At 42.5% G+C, this 23,769-nt stretch overlaps 1 protein-coding gene across 3 annotated transcripts; it reads left to right on the forward strand.

The window, feature by feature from the left end:
* Nucleotides 1-5,450: 5,450 nt before the first annotated feature.
* On the forward strand, nt 5,451-18,367 carry gvin1l2 (GTPase, very large interferon inducible 1-like 2). Of its 3 annotated transcripts, XM_080429043.1 has the most exons (5): nt 5,456-5,698; nt 7,239-7,384; nt 7,567-11,019; nt 11,797-15,289; nt 16,052-18,367. In XM_080429043.1, exons 2-5 carry the CDS (start codon nt 7,348-7,350, stop codon nt 16,218-16,220), a joined length of 7,152 nt encoding a protein of 2,383 aa, XP_080285169.1. In that variant the 5' UTR covers nt 5,456-5,698; nt 7,239-7,347; the 3' UTR covers nt 16,221-18,367. The 3 variants fall into 3 exon arrangements, with proteins under 3 accessions (XP_080285167.1, XP_080285168.1, XP_080285169.1); XM_080429041.1 differs by having other exon boundaries at nt 5,451-5,698; nt 7,567-15,289; XM_080429042.1 differs by lacking the exon at nt 7,239-7,384 and having other exon boundaries at nt 5,452-5,698; nt 7,567-15,289.
* The last annotated feature ends 5,402 nt before the right edge of the window (nt 18,368-23,769 follow it).

The raw sequence follows: 23,769 nt of genomic DNA on the forward strand, positions 1-23,769 counted from the left end.
AGGAACAGGGTTAGAAAGGTGTCGTGTGTGTGTGTCTTCATACTGTATGTATGTGTGTACGCGTGCAAGCATGCGTGCGTGCGTGCATACATGCGTGTGTGTGCGTTTAAGTGTTCATGTGGTGGTGGTGGTGTGTGTGTGTGTGTGTGTGTGTGTGTGTGTGTGTGTGTGTGTGTGTGTGTGTGTGTGTGTGTGTGTGTGTGTGTGTGTGTGTGTGTGTGTGTGTGTGTGTGTAGAGACAGAGAGCACAAAAGAGAAAGTGATACATTGTGCGCAGACCCGATGAGTCCAACCTGCTGACGTTCCCAATGGTTCCAATTATGTACACGTGCACATGTGTGTGCATGTGTTTTTGTATATCCGTAGGCAACTTCTAGGGTCAAGTCTTTGACCTTTGACTTTTGCATCATTTGCAACATTAGCATCTGCTTTCCATTTGGTGCATGTGTGCTTACTCAGAAGTGTTCAAGACATTTTTTTATACAAAACATATTGTTAAAAGCTCTAGTGAACTGCTGATATTTTACATTCTTTCTCTAAAAAGAAAAACAAAAGAAACACATGGTACTCAATATCATTGAAAGGTTACCTAATTCCAAAGCAAAATCAGAAACAGAATAATACTGATAAATGAAATTACATTTATGATGTCACCTTGTTTACGTTTTGATAATGTCCTTCGATCAGAGTCAATCCTGCATGACAGCAACATGACTGACAACCTGTTGAGTGTGTGCACAGCATGCTAATGGTTGTACTGTATATTACAATGACATTGTCAAATGTTGCACATTAAAATGTGGTCAAGCAGCAAAACAACTTTGTAGGATTCACATGTCAACATGTTGTTTTTGTACAGGTCCACTGGTGTTCATGCACTTTAAATTTGAACATGCAAATGTATTGAACAAACATACACAAATTTAAGTAGAATGTCTATTGCTACAGTAACATTAACCATTTAAGCCCTATACTTCGCTGTACAAAAAATAGCAAAAATTGCCGATCTACAAGCTCACAACACGTCGCGAGCTTGCAAATCTGCTATTTCTGCGACTTTTGAAAATATTGTGAACATTTTCTTGTATAATGAATGCCCAGATGAGTGATGCCAGGGTTAATGTAGGTAAATCATCTTACCGACTCTACGGTTCTGACCATGATGTACATGGCTGTTAGCATGGTGACCAGCATCTTCTTGACAGTTACTCCTGTAGTATTGATCCTTAATGTTGTCCTGCGGAAGGATTGATCCTTAATGTTCAGAAGTGCATAAATCAACAGATCCGAGCGACCCGGGATGTGATGGACTTTTCTGAAAGGCCAGGACCTTTGGACAAATATAAACAGGGTGGACTCACGTGCACACACGCACACGCACACACACACACACACACACACACACAGGAATCAACCACTGTGATATGGGAAGCTAAGGACCTTTAAAGAGCTTTGCAGTGCATAAATAGAAATGCAGTAATCCTTTCCTCCGCACAAGATTGGTCCCTCAGGCGTGCTTTCCTCCTCCCAAGCAGACAAGATCAACACACACACACACACACACACACACACACACACACACACACACACACACACACACACACACACACACACACACACACACACACACACACACACACACACACACACACACACACACACACACACACACACACACACACACACACACACACACACAGGAAGCACATAGGAACTAGTTTTTTTCATTAAAGGGATAGTTCACCCTAAAAATGACTCGGTTAGCCACACCATGGAGACTTGAATTCATGTTTTTCGTCGCATTCTTAAGCCAATAATTTGATGACCGGCAGCGGTTCCGGTAGGAGACACAAAGAGTCTCCTTTGTATCTCCTACCGGAACCGCTACCTACCGGTCCACTGGTCATCAAATTATTGGCTTAGGAATGCGACAAAAACAAAACAATAGCCATGAATTCAAGTCTCCATGGGGTGACTAATCGATAGAAAAAAGGTAATTATTTGGGTGAACTATCCCTTTAACGACCCAACATCCCTATTCTGAGGGGAACATTAGGCGAGAATTTGCCAAAAAGCATTAGCCACAGGGCCGGATCTTCCATATGGGCACTTTGGGTACGTGCCCAGGGGCACCTGGGCATCAGGGGGCACCCCCGCGGTGGTTGAACTTTTTTTTGGGGAAAATGAACATTTTCCCCATTTTGTTGTTATTAATAATGAAGAATTAACATAACACAGTGTCGAATTAGCTAGATTAGAGAAAGAAAAAGAAAAAATAACTAACAATTTTGCGCACGGTTTGGGTTGGGGGGGGGGGGCCTTTGTAGTTCTGAGAGGTGTTAATCCAGCCCTGATTAGCCTCGCAGCACATGTTGATCTGCTATTTTCGACAAAGAGGTTTGGTGTAGGGGGAGCAGAGGGTTTAAGTGGTTAGCTGTCTGAAAATGCACATGAACATGAATCCAACACGATGCTACACAATGTTAGTGATCTAGCGATCTAGTGATTTTATACAATATTTTGTGGGGGTCCCTGCTTCATCTCTCTCTTAGCTAAGGGGTCCTTGACTTGGAAAACATTGAAGACCCCTGTCTTGTCTTGTCTTATCATATCATACTGTATGTGCAGGTCTGACATCTGAATGTTCCATTCAAGTCCATGGTGTTAACCACTTGAGCCCTGTTTTATAAACGTTGGAAATCTTTCAAAAATATTTCCTTAAAAAAGAAAAGACACAAAAATACAATTTATTTCAAATGTATTTAATGCCCAACATAGGGACATAAAAGGTCAAAGTGGCCAAGCTATTAGAGCTGGAAGAGACCTTCATGCTGGACCCTCAGATTTATGGTTAGATTTCTGTATATATAAATAAATAAATAGATTTATGATATTCAGTTATATCTGAAACAGCATGTGATCTGTCTGCAAGTTTTGTTAATTGAGGGTTCGACGCTATTGGCCATGGCCATTTAAAGGGTAGCAACTTTAACAAACAAATGAGTATTATTACTATACCTGTAACAATGCTCTATACACCAGGGAACCAGATTACTCATATGCAGTGTTGCCTTTGCCAGGATTCGATCCCATGACCTTGCGGTTCAGAGTCAAGAGCTCTTCCAACTGAGCTACCCAGACACAAGACACAATATACATTGACATTTGATGAACGTGCAATTTTACACTACAGATTTTTTTTACATCACTCTCCGATTTAATCAAAAAATCTAAGCTGTGTGATATATACATTTTGAGTTAATACCATTAATATCAACCCATGTCCCTCTGCACTCTAGCAATTAGTGCACCTGGTGATACCTAGCCTGTCAGTCATTGGCTCCTCAATGGTGCTGAAAAGTGTACATGTACATTTACTCAAGTACCAATACAAGTGCTTACAAAGCACAGTACAATTTTGAGGTACTTTTACTTTACTTTCCATTTGTGTTACTTCTACTCTACTACAATTACAGCATATGACAGCTTTAGTTACTTGTTACTTTGCAGATGTAATTATTAATACATACAACACCTACAGTAACTGTACTGGCCTCACTGATTTCCTCATCAGTTATCCAGCAAGCTAAACACGTCCATAAATAATTCTCAGGACCACGACATGCTGTTTAGATCCTTTACTCATGGAGCAGTGTGAAACTGTAAAATACACAGAGTACAATAACAGTGGTAAGTATAATTTCCATAACATCATAACTACAGAATTACATAAGCATAGATATAGGTATGTAAGGCAAGGTAAGTATTACATCAATACAAAGCAACGTCTATTGTGAACACAAACCAACCAAAACTGCTGTGGTGTCAAATGACTGAACACTATCACAGAAATATAAATGCACAAACATAACAAAGGCAGATGCATTATCATGAGGATTAAAGCTTGTGTCCTTGCAATACATGGCAACATAGGCAGGAGCCAGCACACATGTTAGCTAACTGGCTGCTCATCTATCTAACATCATGGACATAAATCTGGTAGAAAATAATGTGCTCATTTGAAAGATACATCCCTCCACAATGTATAAACTTACAAGCAATGCCTTCTCAAGAGCTATAGACAAAGGATGGCAAGGATTGAAAACATCTGCTTCTCTGGAACACACACATCATATTCAGAGCTTCTAAAGAATCACTTCCTGTGACACAGGAACTAGAACGTCAATGTAGAAAGAATATAGTGTCCAGCAGGGGGCTCCAAAACACTTCACATTAACTGGCAGGGCCAGAACAGTAACCACATACAGCCGATCTACAATGTGACGCGTTATGAGCTTGTATGTATATAATAAGCAACCCATGCTGTATGATAACTTACCACACATGAAATCCAATTCTGTCTATCCAATGGCTCAGTCAGTACCGCGGCCATAGCTGAGTGGTTAGTGAGCCCGCCTAGGGAGCCAGAGGCCCTGGTTGCCCCAGGTACGATTCCAGGCCAGGCCAGCAAATGTGTCGATGAAATGAAATTTGTCCCTGAGCAAGACTCTTAACGCCTAATTGCTCACAGGCCCTCATTGGAAACAAGACCGCAAGGACTTTCATGAACGGACCTGTTAAAGGAATTATCCTTTACACTGTCTACCTGCAACCGCAAGTCTGTAGGTCCCTGGTTCAAACCCCAATTTACCAGTCCAAATATAATTTACTGAACAAAAATCATGACTTTGTTAATTAATGCATGTTCACTTCTTCTCTCTCTCTCTCTCGCTCTCTCTCTCACTGCCTCTCTTTCTCTCTCTCTCTCTCTCTATGCCTCTCTCTCTCCCCCTCTCTCTCTCTCTCTCTCTCTCTCTCTCTCTCTCTCTCTCTCTCTCTCTCTCTCTCTCTCTCTCACTCTCTCTCACTCTTTCTGTCTCTTTCTTTCTCTCTGCCTGCCTCTTCCCGCCTCTGCCTTTTCCCTCGAACCCGCTTATTGCTGCTTGCAGCTATATTTTTGTATTTGTTATTATTATTATTAATTATTTCCCCAATTTCTTTATTGTGAAAACGGCTGATCAAAAAGCTTTCTGTGAATGACAAACCCAAACACCATAGCAGCATTTCATATGCCACCACCTCAGCTACATGGCCCAGTATCAAATACTTATGTCACACGTATCTCTAGGTTCAGACTGTAAAGGGACAGAAGATGTTCTGCATACAGTAGATGAAAAAGACAGTGAAAACAGACATTTGGCTTTCTAATGAACCTACAGAATGTAGACAGCTATGCATTCTTTTGTAATCAGTTTGAGCCACTACTCAGATGACACATAACTGCAGGTTCATGTGCGTCACTTTGTCTATAGTCTCAATGCCTTCACAGGTCTAACTGTAACTCCCCATTGTGTTGGATTGGGTGTGATTATCAATGTTGAGCATCAAGTCAACAACTTGAAGCATTAGTAGACATGATGTCACTGATGTAACGCAATAGAATGAACCTCCCATGCCTTAGCAGCGCAATAGCGTGTGATGCGTGCAGCAGTATGTCTGACTGGGAATCTGTTTGCGTATTGCTGAAGTACATTTTGTACATGAGGGAGTAGATATAGCTTCAGGAATGTGTCTTATCTGTCAGAGCATAGGTATAAGAGTTCCCTTACTTACAGACCAGAAAAGAGAGCCAGTTGGTTTTGGCTACATTGCCAAGACATTTTACATTTTATCCAGCATTTGCATGAAGACAAATAAGGTAAGGAGTCGGACTACTATAATTATTTTTACTTTCCTTTTTCTTTCTTTTCTGCAACAAAAATAAATAAATAACTCTGCTTAGACTTTGACGTATTTGTTATATTACATGCATTTAAATAATAATAATACAAGATTATAAAGGTAATTGTGTATTTTACTGAAATTGAGATCTGTATACCTGTGCCTTTCCTGTTATTTTTTATTGGTTAGTGGCTATAATTTACTATTATAATTTAGCAGATGCTCTAATCCAGAGTGACTGACAAAGTGCAAGATCAGAGTAAATGTCATGAACCCTTTCAACATACGACTAGGCCGGTCACATACGTGGTCACATAAATAGCACAAAGAAATCAATTGAGTGCTACAAAGTAACAAGGATAACAGCCTAAACATCAAACTTATAATCTGTCCAAATAACATGCTAATAGTATCTAAACAACATAATTAGAGTATGTGGACAAGCAAACAATATATGTCTATCAAAGGTAACCAGTGGTGTAAAAAGGGGATAAAAAAAAGTGATTTGATTGGTTTTATGTTTAACCTGGAATTATGGTAAACATCACCAATCTGGGTATTTTGTATCTTTTCTTTGCACTCTATATTGCTTGCACTCGCACTGCGGGCGTTGTGAGCTTGTAGATCGGCTATTTTCACAATGTTTTCCTCTTTCTTACATAATATTTGACAATTTGGACAATTTGGTATTAAAAAGTTCTTAAAAGTCCTTAAATTGTCACTTTAGAAATGTGCAAATACCCTGTATACACTTATACTGTATGTTGGTTTGTTAACTGTTGAGTGAGAAAACAATGTTGCACAAAAAGCTAATCATCTGGGGACCCCCCAAAATAATGTGGGGACCCCCCTGGGGGTCCCGACCCCCAGTTTAGGAACCACTGAGGTTCACACTGCCACGGATTGCACGTAGAAGTGACAGGTATGACATACTGCAGTGGCTAACTGTTGTGACTATAGGGAGGTGAAGCATTGTTTTTCAAGAGGCCATTGAGCAGTGATGCAGTAAGCAGGAGTCACCTCTAAATCGAGCTGTCAGTACTATACTTAAACTGGCAGCATCCTGATCCCACGAATGGACATAAATGTCACTGAATTACATTCAGGCTGTCAGTGACCACGTTTTATTGCCGTGTAAGACAAAATGAAACACATAGGCAAGAGGGAAGTTGTGCTCCAGTGAAGCACTTCAGAAAGATAAAGTCAGGATAAACCGGCCTCCTTGGTACTTTCCATAACAAAGCATGACAGCCTCACTTCATCTTCTACAGTACATGTTGAACAACAGGTACTTTTGCATTCAGGTGCACTCTTGGTGGGTTGTAGATAAGAACAGCCCTTACGGGTGCCTTTGGGTCCACTATTTTGAATATAAATTCTTGATGAACAACATGCTGTGTGTGTGTGTGTGTGTGTGTGTGTGTGTGTGTGTGTGTGTGTGTGTGTGTGTGTGTGTGTGTGTGTGTGTGTGTGTGTGTGTGTGTGTGTGTGTGCGTGCGTGTGTGTGTGTGTTGCAGGTTCCAAAGTAACGTCCCACAACGACTAATTGTTTTTAGCCATAGAGTAGATGACGTAAAAAGAAAAAGTCAACTGACAGAGGACAGGAGAGACTCAGCTGGTCGCACCATGTCTGTGAAGATCTCTTCAAGACAGAACAGCAGGAGTAGGTTTTGTAGTTCTATACAGTACTAATAATGCTTGCGTTAAAACAGTAATTTTATCCATTCAGTCTATATTACCATGAAACATTAAACATGAAACATTATTACCTAGGATATAGGATGCAAACAGAATAATTCCAAGATAGTGTGAAGACTAAAATGCTTAATATGCTTTTTGATACAGGAAAACCTCTAGTTGACAATGCCCAGTCAGAGGTCCTGTTCAAGCTGGGCCTGGAGGCCTTCTGGACTACACCACTGGACCCAGCCTCCATGCTGGACATCAACACCTGGAATTTGGAGAACCAGCCCCCTGTGGTGCCAAAGTACCTCCCACATGCTTTCCTTCAACGTCTTTGGCTGCTCAATCCTGAAGCCCGGAGCACATACTGCCAACCATCACCCGATTCACAGGCTAACACCCAGAGAGAAGACATGGTCAATGGCTTTGGAGAGGAATCCCAGTGTGCCGCCAACCCCCTTGACTTGGTCACAGCCGTCTTTATGTCTGCCAATACCTTCCTTCAGCAAGACATTACAGTACGCATGGTGCAGTGCCAGTTTGCAGTTCCACTTGTCCTTCCGTCAGTAATTCCAGATCAACAGAGCTCCTTCCTCCTTTGGCCTTTGAGAGGTGTTGTGAGCCAGTGGAGGTCCCACTCTCTTTCTGGAGTCCTTGAAGGGGACTTGGCCAGCACCAAGATGCCAATGATGTCCTTTGTGAAACTAGGTCATTGCGGTGTTTCCAAGTCATGGGTGCTGAGTCGGGTTCTTAGTGGACCCAAATCCCTTAGTCAAAGCTTCCTCCACCGGGGTATGGACGGAGGAAAGCTGCACCGGAGGCTCTCCAATGGTCTGGTAGAGCTGGCATGGTACCTGCCCACTGGAGATCCTGACACAGATATCTTCCCTGTGCCTGTGGCGATCTCTAACTTACGCGGTGATGCCGCCGCGCATGAGAAATGCCTCAGCCTCCTGTGTCGTGCCTCTTCAGCTGTAGTCGTGTTCTGCGGGAACCTCAGGGAGAAGGAAAAACGGCTTTTGGCTTCCTGGAAAGGGACAGCCAGCAAAATCATCCTCATAGACCTGTCAGACCCCGGTGAAGAGGAGAACGAGAATAGAGTTGTCGGGTTTCTCGAGCAGAAACTTGGAGACGAGCTGGGGCTGCCTGAAGGCTCTGTGCTGTCAGGGGGAGCGGTCAGTGAAGAGCTGCTGGCAGACAGGTTACTTGAAACCCTGAATGATCTGTTACCAGGTAAACTAAAACATGTCACACTTGAAGAAGCGGCAGGAATAGCAGCAGAGCTGGGGCTTAATGTGGATGAAGGGGCTGTGTGTAACAAGGCAAGGGCAACAGTTGAGGAAGTGCTCAAAGGTTTAGAGGAGGGGTCTGCACAGTTCAGGGAGGTTCAGCTGCCTTTGCAAGGGCAGGCATGGAGTACACTGTCAGAGATGGAGAAAGAGGCAAGTAAACAGAAAAAAGGAGAGGTCAACATAGAACAGCAGAATGAGGCGAGAAACATCCTCCTCAAGCTCAGCAGCTATAGAATGACTCCAGCTATGAAGGTTTTCACTGATGCGTTGTTCACAACAGATAAAATTGAGAGAACATACTTCCTTAGATGGATGAAGTTAAGTCTTCGGGCCAAACAAATGAGAGAATTACACAGTCTCCAAGGATCAATAAAAAATCAGCAGGAGCTATTGGTTCAAGGCAGCCAGGAGGTGGAAACTGAATTGACAAACGAGAATGTTATAGAAACTGAAAATGCCGTAAATAGAACCATTGTGGGTGATGATGCTGACGATGATAGTTTCTGCACAGCTTCAACAGAGGAGGAGAATAAATCAGTGGAGGACATGCTTGCAGAAAAGCCATTGAGCATGGACCACACTGAAGAGAATGAACTAGACACGGAGCATGATGTGAATGTGCACGTGGCAGGGGACAGCCATATAAATTATGATCTAGAATCAAGCTGCTCTGAGGATCTGACTGAAAACCAGAAACTAGAAACTCAGGCATGTCACATAGCCCAGAGTGAAGAAGTGAAACTGAACTCAGTCCTACCTGATGCAGGGGAAGTGGCTCTGAATAACTCGTTCGAAGAGTCCACTGATGAGAACATGGAATCAGAAGTAGAACCTGTGCACCAGCCTTCTGATGATGAGAGCTTTGTCACAGCTTCAACAGAGGAGGAGAATAACTCAGTGGAGGATATGCTTGAAGAAAATCCATTGAGCATGGACCACAGCGAAGAGAGTGACCCACAACTTCCTGCACAACAGACAAAACCAGAACTAGGCACAGCAAATGATGTGAATGTGCATGTGGCAGGGGATAGCCCTATAAAACATGATCTAGAATCAAGCTGCTCAGAGGATCTGATTGAAAACCAGAAACTAGAAACAGAGGCAGGTCACATAGCTCAGAGTGAAGAAGACAAACTGAACTCGGTGGCTCTGAACAACTCATTAGAACAGTCCACTGATGAGAACATGGAATCAGAAGAAGAACCAGTGCTCGGGCCTTCTGATGATGATAGCTTCTGCACAGCTTCAACAGAGGAGGAGAATATATCAGTGGAGGATATGCTTGAAGAAAAGCCATTGAGCATGGACCACACTGAAGAGAGTGAACCACAACTTCTTGATCAACAGACGAAACCAGAACTAGACACAGAGTATGATGTGAATGTGCATGTGGCAGGAGACAGCCCTATAAAACATGATCTAGAATCAAGCTGTGCAGAGAGACTGATCCAGGAAATGTTGGGAAGGCTGCTCAGAGAGACTGAAATCCAGAAACTAGAAACTCAAGCAGGTCACATAGTCCAGAGTGAAGAAGTGAAACTAAACTCAGTCCTATCTGATGCAGGGGAGGTGGCTCTGATTAACTTGTTAGAAGACTCCACTGACGAGAACATGGAATCAGAAGAAGAACCGGCACACAGGCCTTCTGATGATAGCTTCTTCACAGCTTCAACAGAGGAAGAGAATAACTCAGTGGAGGATATGCTTGAAGAAAAGCCATTGAGCATGGACCACACTGAAGAGAGTGAACCACAAGTTCCTGAACAACAGACAGAACTAGAACTAGAGACAGATATTGATGTGAAAGTACAAGTGGCAGGAGACAGCCCTATACAACATGATTTAGAATCAAGCTGCGCAGAGAGACTGATCCAGGAAATGTTAGGAAGGCTGCTCAGACAGACTGAAATCCAGAAACTAGAAACTCAGGCAGGTCACATAGTCCAGAGTGAAGAAGTGAAACTAAACTCAGTCCTACCTGATGCAGGGGAGGTGGCTCTGAATAACTTGTTAGAAGAGTCCACTGACGAGAACATGGAATCAGAAGATGAACTGGCACACAGGCCTTCTGATGATAGTTTCTGCACAGCTTCAACAGAGGAAGAGAATAACTCAGTGGAGGATATGCTTGAAGAAAAGCCATTGAGCATGGACCACAGCGAAGAGAGTGACCCACAACTTCCTGCACAACAGACAAAACCAGAACTAGGCACAGCAAATGATGTGAATGTGCATGTGGCAGGGGATAGCCCTATAAAACATGATCTAGAATCAAGCTGCTCAGAGGACCTGATTGAAAACCAGAAACTAGAAACAGAGGCAGGTCACATAGCTCAGAGTGAAGAAGACAAACTGAACTCGGTGGCTCTGAACAACTCATTAGAACAGTCCACTGATGAGAATATGGAATCAGAAGAAGAACCAGCGCTCGGGCCTTCTGATGATGATAGCTTCTGCACAGCTTCAACAGAGGAGGAGAATATATCAGTGGAGGATATGCTTGAAGAAAAGCCATTGAGCATGGACCACACTGAAGAGAGTGAACCACAACTTCTTGATCAACAGACAAAACCAGAACTAGACACAGAGTATGATGTGAATGTGCATGTGGCAGGAGACAGCCCTATAAAACATGATCTAGAATCAAGCTGTGCAGAGAGACTGATCCAGGAAATGTTGGGAAGGCTGCTCAGAGAGACTGAAATCCAGAAACTAGAAACTCAAGCAGGTCACATAGTCCAGAGTGAAGAAGTGAAACTAAACTCAGTCCTATCTGATGCAGGGGAGGTGGCTCTGATTAACTTGTTAGAAGACTCCACTGACGAGAACATGGAATCAGAAGAAGAACCGGCGCACAGGCCTTCTGATGATAGTTTCTGCACAGCTTCAACAGAGGAAGAGAATAACTCTGTAGAGGATATGCTTGAAGAAAAGCCATTGAGCATAGACCACACTGAGGAGAGTGAACCACAAGTTCCTGAACAACAGACAGAACTAGACATGGATAATGAAGTGAAAGTACATGTGGCAGGAGACAGCCCTTTAAAACATGATCTAGAATCAAACTGCTCAGAGGATCTGACTGAAATCCAGAAATTAGGTCACATAGCCCAGTGTGAAGAAGTGCAACTGAGCACAGTCCTACCTGATGCAGGGGAGGTGGCTCCGAACCACTCTATCGAAGAGTCCAATAACGAGAACATGGAATCAGAGGAAGAACTGGTCAAGAAGTATTCTGAGATGCAGGATGGGGAACAAAATCTCTCACCACAGACGCCTGAAAACGCAGACTTGGTCTTGAGACCAACTACAGCTGACCAAAATGAGCTTGAGCCTACTATAGAACAGCAAATATATTTAACGCCGGATGAAAACAGGACTATGGGTCCAGAATCCACTGAGATCCAGGACTCTTTTGAAGATCAAGAAATTATTGATCAAGTAAACTCTGCAGACCAACAATACCATTTGGAGTCTGAGACTATGGGGGAAGAGTCTGAAGTGCCAAAGATAGAATCACAACAGACAGATTCCAATCCCTCTGTACAAAACAATCTCGACCTGATGGATTTCTCTAAAAAGAATAACACTGACACAGTATCGTTAGGTTTTGAACCTGATCCTTTCTCTCTGAGCCTTGAGCACTTCCTGCGTGAGATGGGGTTAATCTTTGAGCTGACCCATATCAGTCCAGGGAATGGGAGTCACAATGTGCTGCGTCTCCCCAGCTTGGCTGCAGACCTACTTCTCTATGGGATTCCACTTGAGCTTATGGACGGAGATGCCTCCAACATCCCCAGCAGTTGGTTGGGATGTGTCCTGGCTGAGTTTAAACGGCGCCTGCCAGCAGATGGTGTCAGGATTCGTGTGTTGACTAACCTTGGAGTTTATCCTGCAAGAAATGGCGAAGTGCTCTCTGCGCTGTTTGGGGCGAACTTCCCCACAAGAGGGAAGGGGTTCATCAAAGGTATATACATGCAGCCTCTATGCCTCCCAGGTGAGCTCAGGAGGGACATGGAGTGTGATCTTCTGTTAATGATTGACGTGGAAGGCCTCTGCTCACCAGAATCAGGTAGGGAAGCAGCCACCCAGGTCCATGACAATGAGATGGCCACAGTAGCTACTGGACTGAGTGACGTTCTACTGCACAACTTAGCCTCAAATGGGGCCGCCAAGTTTGAATCCAACCTAACTGTTCTAATTAATGCTCTTCTACGCACCGAGGTGTGTGGCAACACGCCTGTTTGTAAACTCCTAATCCAGGATGAAGGATTAAACAGCAAGCTTCAAGCCTTGCAGCTAGGACGTGTAGCTGGGATTCTTCAGGCAGAGCCAGAAAAGATAGAAATTAAAAATAATCAGAAGCCAATTTCACACATCAAAAGCAGCATCCCCTGTCTCATAGGACCTTGGCAGAACATCTCCATCTCTCAACCAGTTGACAAAAGATATAGTGAAGTTGTGTTACAGCTGAAGCAAAGCCTTTTTGAGGCATTTGGAAAGTGTGCAGCCAAGTCAAAAGCCACAGGGCTGCCTGAATTTATGCGTCGGCTGTGTGCCATTTGGGAGGCGGTGAAAGCGGAATCGTTCTCCATTGGCCTTGGGAATACTGAAGTGGCAGCATCTTTCTCTATGATGTGCACAGAGCTTTCCCAGTGGGAGAAGCTTTTCCTTGAAAACATGGAGATCTGGTTTATGGGGGCACAAAAGAGAATCACCTCCACGAAAACTGAAGCTTCAGAGACAAGAGTAAAGGGTAAACTTCTGAGTCTATTGAAAGATGAAGTCAAGGAAGAGGTCAAAGCTGAGGTTGACAAAATCAGGTCAAAATTAGAGGCCTATTTGATACAAAATGACCAAAACAAAACCTATATTGAGACCTACCACCCAAACATAATGAACAATATGAATGAACTCCAGGAGCAGGTGACTGAAGAGATGATAGAAAGGCTTGAGTTGGCCAAAGATAACCACTATTTGTCTACACATCTCAGAACCTTTGAGGCCTTTCTGGAAAAAGAACAGGAGCTCAAGCTACGCATGCTGGTAGAGAACAGCAAATTAACCACTGTTCTCCTTGAAGACATGCAGCTGGAGGAGGAATTTGAGCCTGTGTGGGATAATGCTTTGTCCACCTTTGACCTTAGACCTTCACAAACAAGTGACATTAATACAAGGGTTATAGAAATCCTGATAGATAACCTCAACAGCCGTGGCCTCCAGAAACATATGATCAGGCTTCAGAAAATTATCAAAAAGAACACGGCTGGCTTCGAAGTTCACGATGAACATTTTGGTTACAATACCAGAATGAAATATATGTTTGAGGACAACAACAAAAAACAGAGGTTAGCTGCCCATCGTGTGGCATGCACAATCATAGAAGAGTACAATCGCTTTGTGGCAGAGAAGTCTAATTTGCTTGCAGACTTCTCTGATGGCTACATAACAGAATTGTTAGAAAATGTTGAGAAGACTCTGAGGGCAAACCCAATGGAGATACGGTCAGCTTTTGAAGTGGACTTGAAAGTCTATATCTGTGGCTTTGCACGCAAAGACTTCCAAGAGATACATGACCGCTATGCAAAAGACAGAGACCTTCTGGCGTTTATCAAGAGGTCCAAAGAGAGACGCCAAGGCGAGTTTATCTACCAGTTCAGGAAGAGGGACCAGTGTCACAGGGTGGCCCAGGCTTTCACCTCTATGGTCTTCAAACCCACAGCTCTGGACTACATCTATGAGTCACTGGGGAGGCACATTGTGGAAGAGATGGTGAGCCAGGAAAATGGCCAGCAGTACCTGTCCCCCTTGGCTTTCAACTGCAGCTTGCTGGAGAAGCTGTTAGACGAGGACAGCTTCGGGAGCTTCCTTGAGTACCTGCTGTCCTATGAAAGCTTCAGTCTGAAGAAGATCCAGGAGAGAGTGTTGCACCTCTCCAAGTCGGCCATCTTTGACGAGTGGAGGCGGCAGCGTCTTGGAGAAATCGTGGGGAAAATGTCTGCAGCCGTCAGTCAGACATCAGTGGGTGTGAGCGAGAAGTTGAGTGACACCAAACTGCTGCTGGAAATGGTGTGCCTCAACCTGGAGAAAGAACGAGACGTGGCTGTCACAAGGGCCTCACTAGACGGACCTCTGTTCAGCATCACCGTGGAATGGGATTACTTTGTCTCCTGTTTGTTGGAGGCACTGGCTGAGATGCGGCTGGCACTGGCCCATGAGTTCTCCCAGGACACAGACATCGCAGAGCTCCTCCAGGCTCTTCCTGTCCAGCCCCAAGAGTCTCTCTTCAACAGGGTCAGAGGGTGTGAGAAGCAGTGTCCTTTCTGTCGGGCCCCCTGTGAAGTAGGGGGGGTGGTGCATGACATGCACAGAGCCGTGCTCCACAGGCCTAAAGGCATGCTGTCCTATACATATCATGACTCCTGCTCTCTGTCCCATACCAGTTGCCTTTCAGACACGACCAAAGAAAACCTGTTTCTGAACAAGGACACAGACGGTCAGTCTCTGGCGTACAGGGATTACAGTTCCATCTACCCAGACTGGAGCATACACCCGGTGGAGCCTGACACCAAGACACCCATAGCTTACTGGAGGTACGGCCAAAGAAACATATTTTGAAATGAAGTTTGTGTCTAGGTATGCATATGGGTGCACATGTGTGCATATACTTTAAAGTATGTGCTTCTTAATGCATTTACAACTAAAGCAATAAGCCACACGAGGCTGTGGTGTTCTGTGGATTTTACAACTGCCAAGAGGTGTAGTGAGGCACGACACAACCCTCATAGCCGTTGTAAAATAACGGTAAACTACAGCCTTGCGTGACTTATTGCTTTTCTAAAACAGTTACCAAATTTGGCAACATGAATATCATATACATAGTACATACCCTCATTAAACCAGTTTTTAACAATTTTACTACAAGAATAATTTCTACAAGAAAGTATAGTCGACAGCCAGCACAAATCACTAAGTTGCTGTGAAAAGGAATGGAAGGTACTTGAGCGCACCGAGTGGTGCACGTTGCAGTATCTGCCTTGTTTTAAAGTCATTTGTAATTATTTTATTTTATTTTTATCGCAAATGGCAATACATCTACGGAACAACCTGGAGAATATTGTAAACAAGACATAGGCGCAGTGATACTGATAGATGCGGTCCTAGGTATGTGTTTAAGAGTATTTAACCAAGGGCCGATCAGAATCAAGGACTAGAACTATCTTTAGAATTATTAGATGTGTTTTAAAATACCTTCACTTTCATCATAACAGCGCTGACACCTGATGTATTTGTTCATTATTATTCATATTTCTTGTCTTTGATAATATAATATCATTGTGCGCTTTGCTTAACAGGTATGTGTTGATGAGATTCAACGAAAGGTTTGCAGAGGAATATGAACAACAGCCAGCACAGCTGCCTGACGACTGGCTGCACATCACTCGGGAGGAGGCTTTGGAGAGTCTGAGGGAGGCCTCCACACTGAGCAGTGTTGGAGGATACCATAACAACTACACTTTGTAAAAGGTTTTCTTTATATTACACTTTGCACTTTGCTCTTAAATATCACTCAGACGGGAAGCACACGACTGCCATGTGAATATGGTCTTGTATTAAAGGTGCAGTGCAAGTGTTTTTTTTTGTTGTTGTTGATAATAAGTTAAATAGCTCTGTATTCTGACAGTAATCATTAGAGTATTTTGTTGAGAAACAAGGGTCTCTGTGTTTCTGTAGCTCTTTAGTTTAAAAAAAAAAGATTCATGGCAGGATACCAAAATACAGAGAGAGAACTCATAGCCTACGTGATGGATAAATAAGTGAAATTTGTAATGACACAAAAAACTAAAACAAAGCAGAAGCTGATAAATGGGTACTCGCTCCTGATTGGATAAAATTGGCAACCCACCTGAAAATGTATTTTCTGTTTATTAAAGAGCTGTAGAGACAGGAAGAACCCTGTTATTGAACACAGCAATAATTACTATCTGAATAGAGCTTTCACTTTTTCACAAACATGTTTTTAGTTTTAACCAAAGAATATCACTTACACTAAGAGCAAATTATAAATTTAAGTTGACTTAGGCAGGATGATGATGAGGGGACAAGGACAAAGAGGAAGGGAACAATAAGCAGCTAACCAAGCAGCTACATAGCTTAAGTATATTGACAGACTTTTGATCTGATGTAAAAGTGGAGGTACTAACTAGGTCTACCTAATATTGTTCTGTGGCCAAGCAGATGAAGGGACAGGTGGATGAGTCCACATCCTTTGTTTAGTTTTTTTCTGTGCAAACAATATCTGGGTTGAACATCAGATTTCTTTGTTGTTCCTTTATAAAAAAAAACTCCAGCCTTCATTCAGCTCCCTAGAACAGTGGTTCTTAAAGTGGGGTCTGGGGCCCACAGGTGTCGTTGAAGGCGTTCCTCAGCAAAACAAGTTAATATAGCATCAAAAAACACTTTAACCCTTTATACTTGTACATCGGTTATTTGAAAATAGCTAGCTCACAACACATGTGTTCTGATCTGTTATTTTCAGTTAAAATCTTTTTAAAACATTTTAACAACACATATCTTGTATGGGATTCCCTGGCACAAAATATTTTCTGATAGGGGTATGTGGCCAAATACATGAAAAGGTTTGAGAACCACTGCCCCGTAGAATACAAAATTATTCTGTTAACCACTTTGTTTTTTATTATGGGGTGTGCCAGCAGTTGACAGGATAGTCCATTGACCACATTAACAACATCCTGTGTCTGTCTTTATAGACCTGTCTAAATAAAAGCAAATCTGTAAAACATTTATAATTATGATGCAATTCATATGTAGCCTACTATGGTTCATGGAGCAGTGAATTATGTTAAACCCATTTATTATTATTGTTACATTTAGAAAAATAATTATTTGGATTCAATTCTTTCAAAAACCTTAATCATTAATCAAATAACTGTGTAAAGAGGCATAAAGTTGTAAAAATGTGAAGAATATTGATATACAGTATGTCCACAAGAGGGCAGTGCTGTATAATGGAATTCAAAGTTAGTACACATCTACAAAAAAAGAAATATCACAATAGTTCTGCATTTACTTCATGTATGCAATATATAGTCTTATTCTGCAAAGACAATGTGTGGTGAATAAAAACACTTTTCTCTTGAAATTAATTAAATGTCAATCTTAGGCAATCAGGATGGAATATGAAAAGTCTAACAGATTATTTATGATCACATGACTATTAATAGAGATCATGTGTACCGATTTGCGTGAAATTTGGATAAAATCTGCCTCCTGGTGCTGCTATAAAAGGCAGATGTGAAAATTGCAGGGCAAAGGTTTTTCGACCCCACACATCCCCACAACAGACTATTCCATCTGCTGCCCTCTGGGAAGAGGTACCATAGTATAAAGGCCAGCACAAGCAGACTGAAAGACAACTTCCTCCCACAGGCTATTAGACTGCAAAATTAGTCTCTGCGTTGAACTTCTGTGGTGTTACTTTGCATTGTATGCTGATCTTGGTCTTTTTACTGTTTTTAATTTATTTATTTAAGCTTAGTATTGATATTTATGAACTGTTTTATTTCTGTTTTTGGAGCACCTCCCCAACATAAGTTTTTAACAGTGTGTACTTGTACATCCTTGTTACAATAAATCTCTTGAATCTTGAATCTTGAATAGTCCCGGTCATGCCTTTCGGCCTGGTGGAAACGATAAATAAACAAACAGATGGGGCAGAAATTGTCTGTAACATTAGTTGGCTGTTCCGGAGTAAAAAGTATTGGCCTAAACTGCAGGAGGGTGATGAATGGATGTGTCGCAGATGCACAAACTGAGTGACAGCACAAGGACAGACACACAGACACACACAGACACACACACACACACACACACACACACACACACACACACACACACACACACACACACACACACACACACACACACACACACACAGAGAGAGAGAGAGAACAAACAAACAGAGAACCAACAATAATCACAGGGGAGGAGTAAACAGCAGAAACACACAGGGAATTAATAGCTTGACGCCCCAGTTCAAAGAAATTCAAGCTGGCACACTCGTCAGGTTCTCAGGCGAGACAAATACGGCACAGCCACCAGACCGTAAGACTTGCTATTTTTAGGTTAATGCTAAAGCTTTTTGACAGTAAATTCAGCCTTCTATTGAAAGCGCTTTTGTTTTTTTTCTTCTGTTTGTGGCCCTCTAATTCCTCCACAACCTCCCATTGGTGAAACCTTGAAAATCCTCATTATATATTTTATAGCTTATATTTTCTAGGCTTTTCATGATTAATTGCCTAGCTTCAACAAAACCAAGTCAGTAGTAACAATCAGAGAATATATAAACTAGTATACATATGTAATGTATATATCATAATATATCTCTGCTGTCCGGCATAAACCAGCTAACTCCAAATTTTTTATTTTTCAGGAAATGACTAAAACAAAACAAAAAGTGGAGTTAGGAGGTTTTGTTCATCATTGATAAGAACAGCTAAATGGACCTCAAAGCTCACAATGAGGTTGGAGGTCAAAAGAGGGTGGAGCCTGGAGTCAGCAAAACCAGCTAACTCCACCGCCTTTGGTGTGTGGCCAGTCTCAAAGCACACACATCGCCCAAATAACTCCACACTTTCCACAAAAAAATCCTCAGTATTCTACCAAGAGCACCAGCAGCTTCCCATAGCGTTACTGTACTTGCACGATGTACAATTAATATGAAACGCATTATGACCCAATACTTATGCAAATCACTTCCGCATGTTTTGGACAACAGATCTACAAGCTAACAAAGCCTCGCGCGTCGACGTGTTGTTGCCTTGCAGATCTGCTGCCAGTAGCCCCTACCCGTTTCACTCACAGCAGAGCACACAGCACATCTAGCGGTCACAGCCGCGAGTGAGGGAGATAAATAGAGAGAGAGAGACAGACGGAGAGGGACAGAGAGAGAGAGACAGGGAGATGGAGAGAGAGAGGGGGAGGGAGGGAGAGAAAGAAAGCGAGACAGAGAGACAACACGAAACTTTTCATCTACAGCGGTCAGAGCCACGAGTGAGGGAGAGAAAGAGAGAGAGACACAGACGGAGAGGGAGAGAGAGAGACACAGGGATAAACGCCAGGTCGTCTACCACTCTTGTAGCCCTAGAATGTCTGTGATCTTACATACATTTCAAGTATTCCAAATACACAGTCATAGATCTCTCTCGGTCCGCCACTGTGTAGTGCCCATCTGCGCGGCCATAAAAGTGCTCTAAACTCCGTCTGTACTCACCCAATAATTAATTCCTAAGACGTCTAGTCATATTTTGTCCTCTACTTTCATATCCATGTGAAAGTTCTGCCAGAAAACGTGTGTTTAGTCAAATATCTCCACTTTTTCACGAGCTGCACACGGACGAGTTCTGTGCGACGCGAGGGGCCAGGAATGATTGCAGCACTGAATATACGTAACTTCCATAAGGACGCACAAATGTTTGGGACACACAATTGACAGGTGCTTGTGATTGGTGCGGGGTAATGAATCATCACCTGCCAATTGTGTGTCCCAAACATTTGTGCGTCCTTATGGAAGTTACGTATATTCAGTGCTGCAATCATTCCTGGCCCCTCGCGTCGCACAGAACTCGTCCGTGTGCAGCTCGTGAATAAGTGGAGATATTTGACTAAACACACGTTTTCTGGCAGAACTTTCACATGGATATGAAAGTAGAGGACAAAATATGACTAGACGTCTTAGGAATTAATTATTGGGTGAGTACAGACGGAGTTTAGAGCACTTTTATGGCCGCGCAGATGGGCACTACACAGTGGCGGACCGAGAGAGATCTATGACTGTGTATTTGGAATACTTGAAATGTATGTAAGATCACAGACATTCTAGGGCTACCACTCTTGCTTCTTTCTTTTACATCACCTAAAAACACTCTTCTGTTTGCTGCTGCCTTTCACAGTTATTATTTACCCCTTTCTCTTCTGGGCGATTTTCCAATAGCTTCGAGGGAATTCGGCCGAAATCATCAAGATCGTGCACCTGGTGACAAGTTTTTGATTTTTGGCATGGTGTTAAGTATGGGCATAAGGTTTTCAAAAACCATCGGCTGCAACTTGGGATCGCCCCCTAGTGGTCTGTTTGCAATGAATCCAATATTAGATAGGTATGGTTGAAACCCCAAATAATTGATGGAAGAGATTTTTCAATGGATTCTGTTACTATTGGGTATGCTAAATAACATACAAAAGAAATTGGAAAATCGAACTTCTAGAAACGCATAATTTTCAAGTTGGCGTCCACGATGGCTGACGGGAGCTTAACATGCTTATAAGCGGGGAGGGAATATATAAAACAATCATAACAATTGTGCACTTGGTGACAAGTTTTAGATTTTTGGCATGCTGTTAGGTATGGGCATAAGGTTTTCAAAAACCATCGGAAGCAAGTTGGGATCGCCCCCTAGTGGTCTATTTGCAATGAATCCAATATTAGATAGGTTAGTATTATGGTTGAAACCCCAAATAATTTATAGAAGGTATTTTCAATGGATTCTGTTACTATTGGGTATGCTAAATGTTAGGGATCAAAGTTTATATTTTCTATTTGTATGTAACTCACATTGTGTTTTATACTTGTACTAATCATGACATATGCTTGCCCCTGAGGGGTCCTCTTAACACAAATGCTTGCTTCCTTAACATGTTGTACTTTGACCTATGTACACATTATATACGCTGTGAAGCCACGTCTTTGAGGACATATGTATTACTCATTACACACTGAGCAAACAGAAACCTGTTAGTACAGCCTTCCAGTTCCTCTTTATGATACGTTATGAAACCGCATATGTTCAATAAAGGTGTCTCACGGAGACGAGAAGGCAGAAGGTTTTTGGGGTCTAGCAGGATGCTAGACTGACTCTCTCCGTGCAGCACGTAAAACTGAGATCTCTTGACTCCGTCTGTCTTTACTTCATGAGTTGTTGGTCTGACTGAACAAAGTGAGGTGTTTCATCTGTGAAAATACCCTACACTAAATAACATACAAAAAATTTAGGAAAATCAAACTCCTGTAAAGACATCATTTTCAAGATGGCGGGAGCCAGGGGTGCAATGCTCACTGGACGGCCTTGCACGCCATGCCGGAACCTATTTGACCAGGAGCACACGCAGGCACACGCATAGATTTAAAACTACTTTAAATTCGCACCTCAACAAAGTTTTCAAAGGCTCCCGACTCACACCTAGCGAATTAACATAGGACTAAGCCTAGCGGACCCCCCATTCAATTTAGAATAGTGCTGGTGATTTCACATTGCCGAGAGGCCAGTGTGTGTGTGAGTGAGAGAGAGAGAAAGACAGAGAGAGAGAGAGAGAGAGAGAGAGAGACACGAGACACGTGTGTTATATTATATTATTCATTCATTTCATTGATAACATAGGCCAGGGGTATTCAACTAGATTAGGCAGGGGGCCACAATTGTAAAATTACTTGAATTCGCGGTGGCCACAAGACATACTGTACAAACAAAAAAGGTTCATGGTTTAACCGGTTAAGAAATGTGTAGCCTGAGGCTACGAGCTCAATCCATGGTCTTGAAGGGCGGACCCAAACACAGCCGCCTGGATTTGTGCGTGGCTTCCTATTGCTTCACCAATCTATGTCCCCGCCTCCCCTCCCCTCCCCCCCTCGGCCTGTGCACGGAGCACGCTGACGTCACCAAATTTAGAGCGACGCCCCTCTGCACTCTGATTGGTTAGGAGATAACAAGGTCCAAGACCATCGTTCCTACATCGCTCCCCCAGGCTTTTTTTCTTTTGTAACAAAAAAAAAAGCCTGGGTTTCCGAGGCTAAGAAATGTGTAACTGGTTGGTTAAACAGTTAATTTATTATGTTATTATTTTATTTATTTTGTGGTGCAAAGGTACTTCCCCCCTAAAGTGATGCCTGGAGGTAGCCGTCCAGCCGCCATCACAGCTGCCCAATTCTGCCTTGCAAGTTATACATAAATAAATAAACTGTGGTTTATAAAGTACTTGAAAGCCATACTTGAGTAAGAGAACAGATATCTTACTTAAAATATATTTGTACTTTAGTAAAAGTAAAATTCACCCTTAAGAAAATCACTTGGGTCAAAGTGTTAAATTAGCTCACACTAAATGTACTTAAGAAAATGAAATGTGTATATATTTGAGAGAGATAGCCAGAGATCCAGATTTTCTGCCAAATAAAACAGATAAGATACCAGAAGAATGGGCCAGAAAGGGATTACAGGCATATCCACAGATGATTACAAATAATATGGTAGACCCATTTGAAACCTTAGCTAATAAGTTTAATATAAATATAAATAATGTATTTAAGTATCTACAATTAGAAGCTACCTCATGAAACAGCAGAGAGACCAGGGACGGATAATGCATGGGCTACTGGAATTTTTGAGCAAAAATAGAAATTTATAAAATTCTGCAAGAAATTAAGGTAAAGAGGATAATACCAAACAGAAATTGGAAAAAGAATTATCAATAACAATTTAGGAGATTATTGGAAATAAGCATGCAAAATAATTTTTAAGACGACACAATCAAAGTATTGGAAAATTAATATGAGGAACACCCAAAATGTTATCAAAATATAGACTAGCAGGCAGTGCTGAATGCTGGAGGAAATGTGCAGAACTGGAAGCCAATCATACACACATGTTCTATTTGTGCCCAAAATTGAAAAGCTTTTGGGAGATAGTGAAAATAAATATAACAAATACATTTTCCTTAAGGAAACCCATACACCCAATCGTCGCACCCGAGCTATAAACCCATCAACTGCATCACAGTTTCCGTGATGTTGACTCTCTGGCCAGTGAGCCAGCGCTGAGCACAACATGTGTGATCAGTGCGGACTCACTTCTGACTATGTTCAACACAACATGTACTAACATTCTGAACTCTGTCGCTCCTCTCAGGCTCAAACGTACCAAGACACAAAATGAGCCATGGCTTAATGACTCGACCCGTGCCCTCCGATGCACATGTAGGCGTGCTGAAAGAAAATGGCGAAAAG

This window comes from Gymnoscopelus braueri, assembly GCF_963280865.1.
Source record: "Gymnoscopelus braueri genome assembly, chromosome: 5".
Taxonomy (NCBI): Eukaryota; Metazoa; Chordata; class Actinopteri; order Myctophiformes; family Myctophidae; genus Gymnoscopelus; species Gymnoscopelus braueri.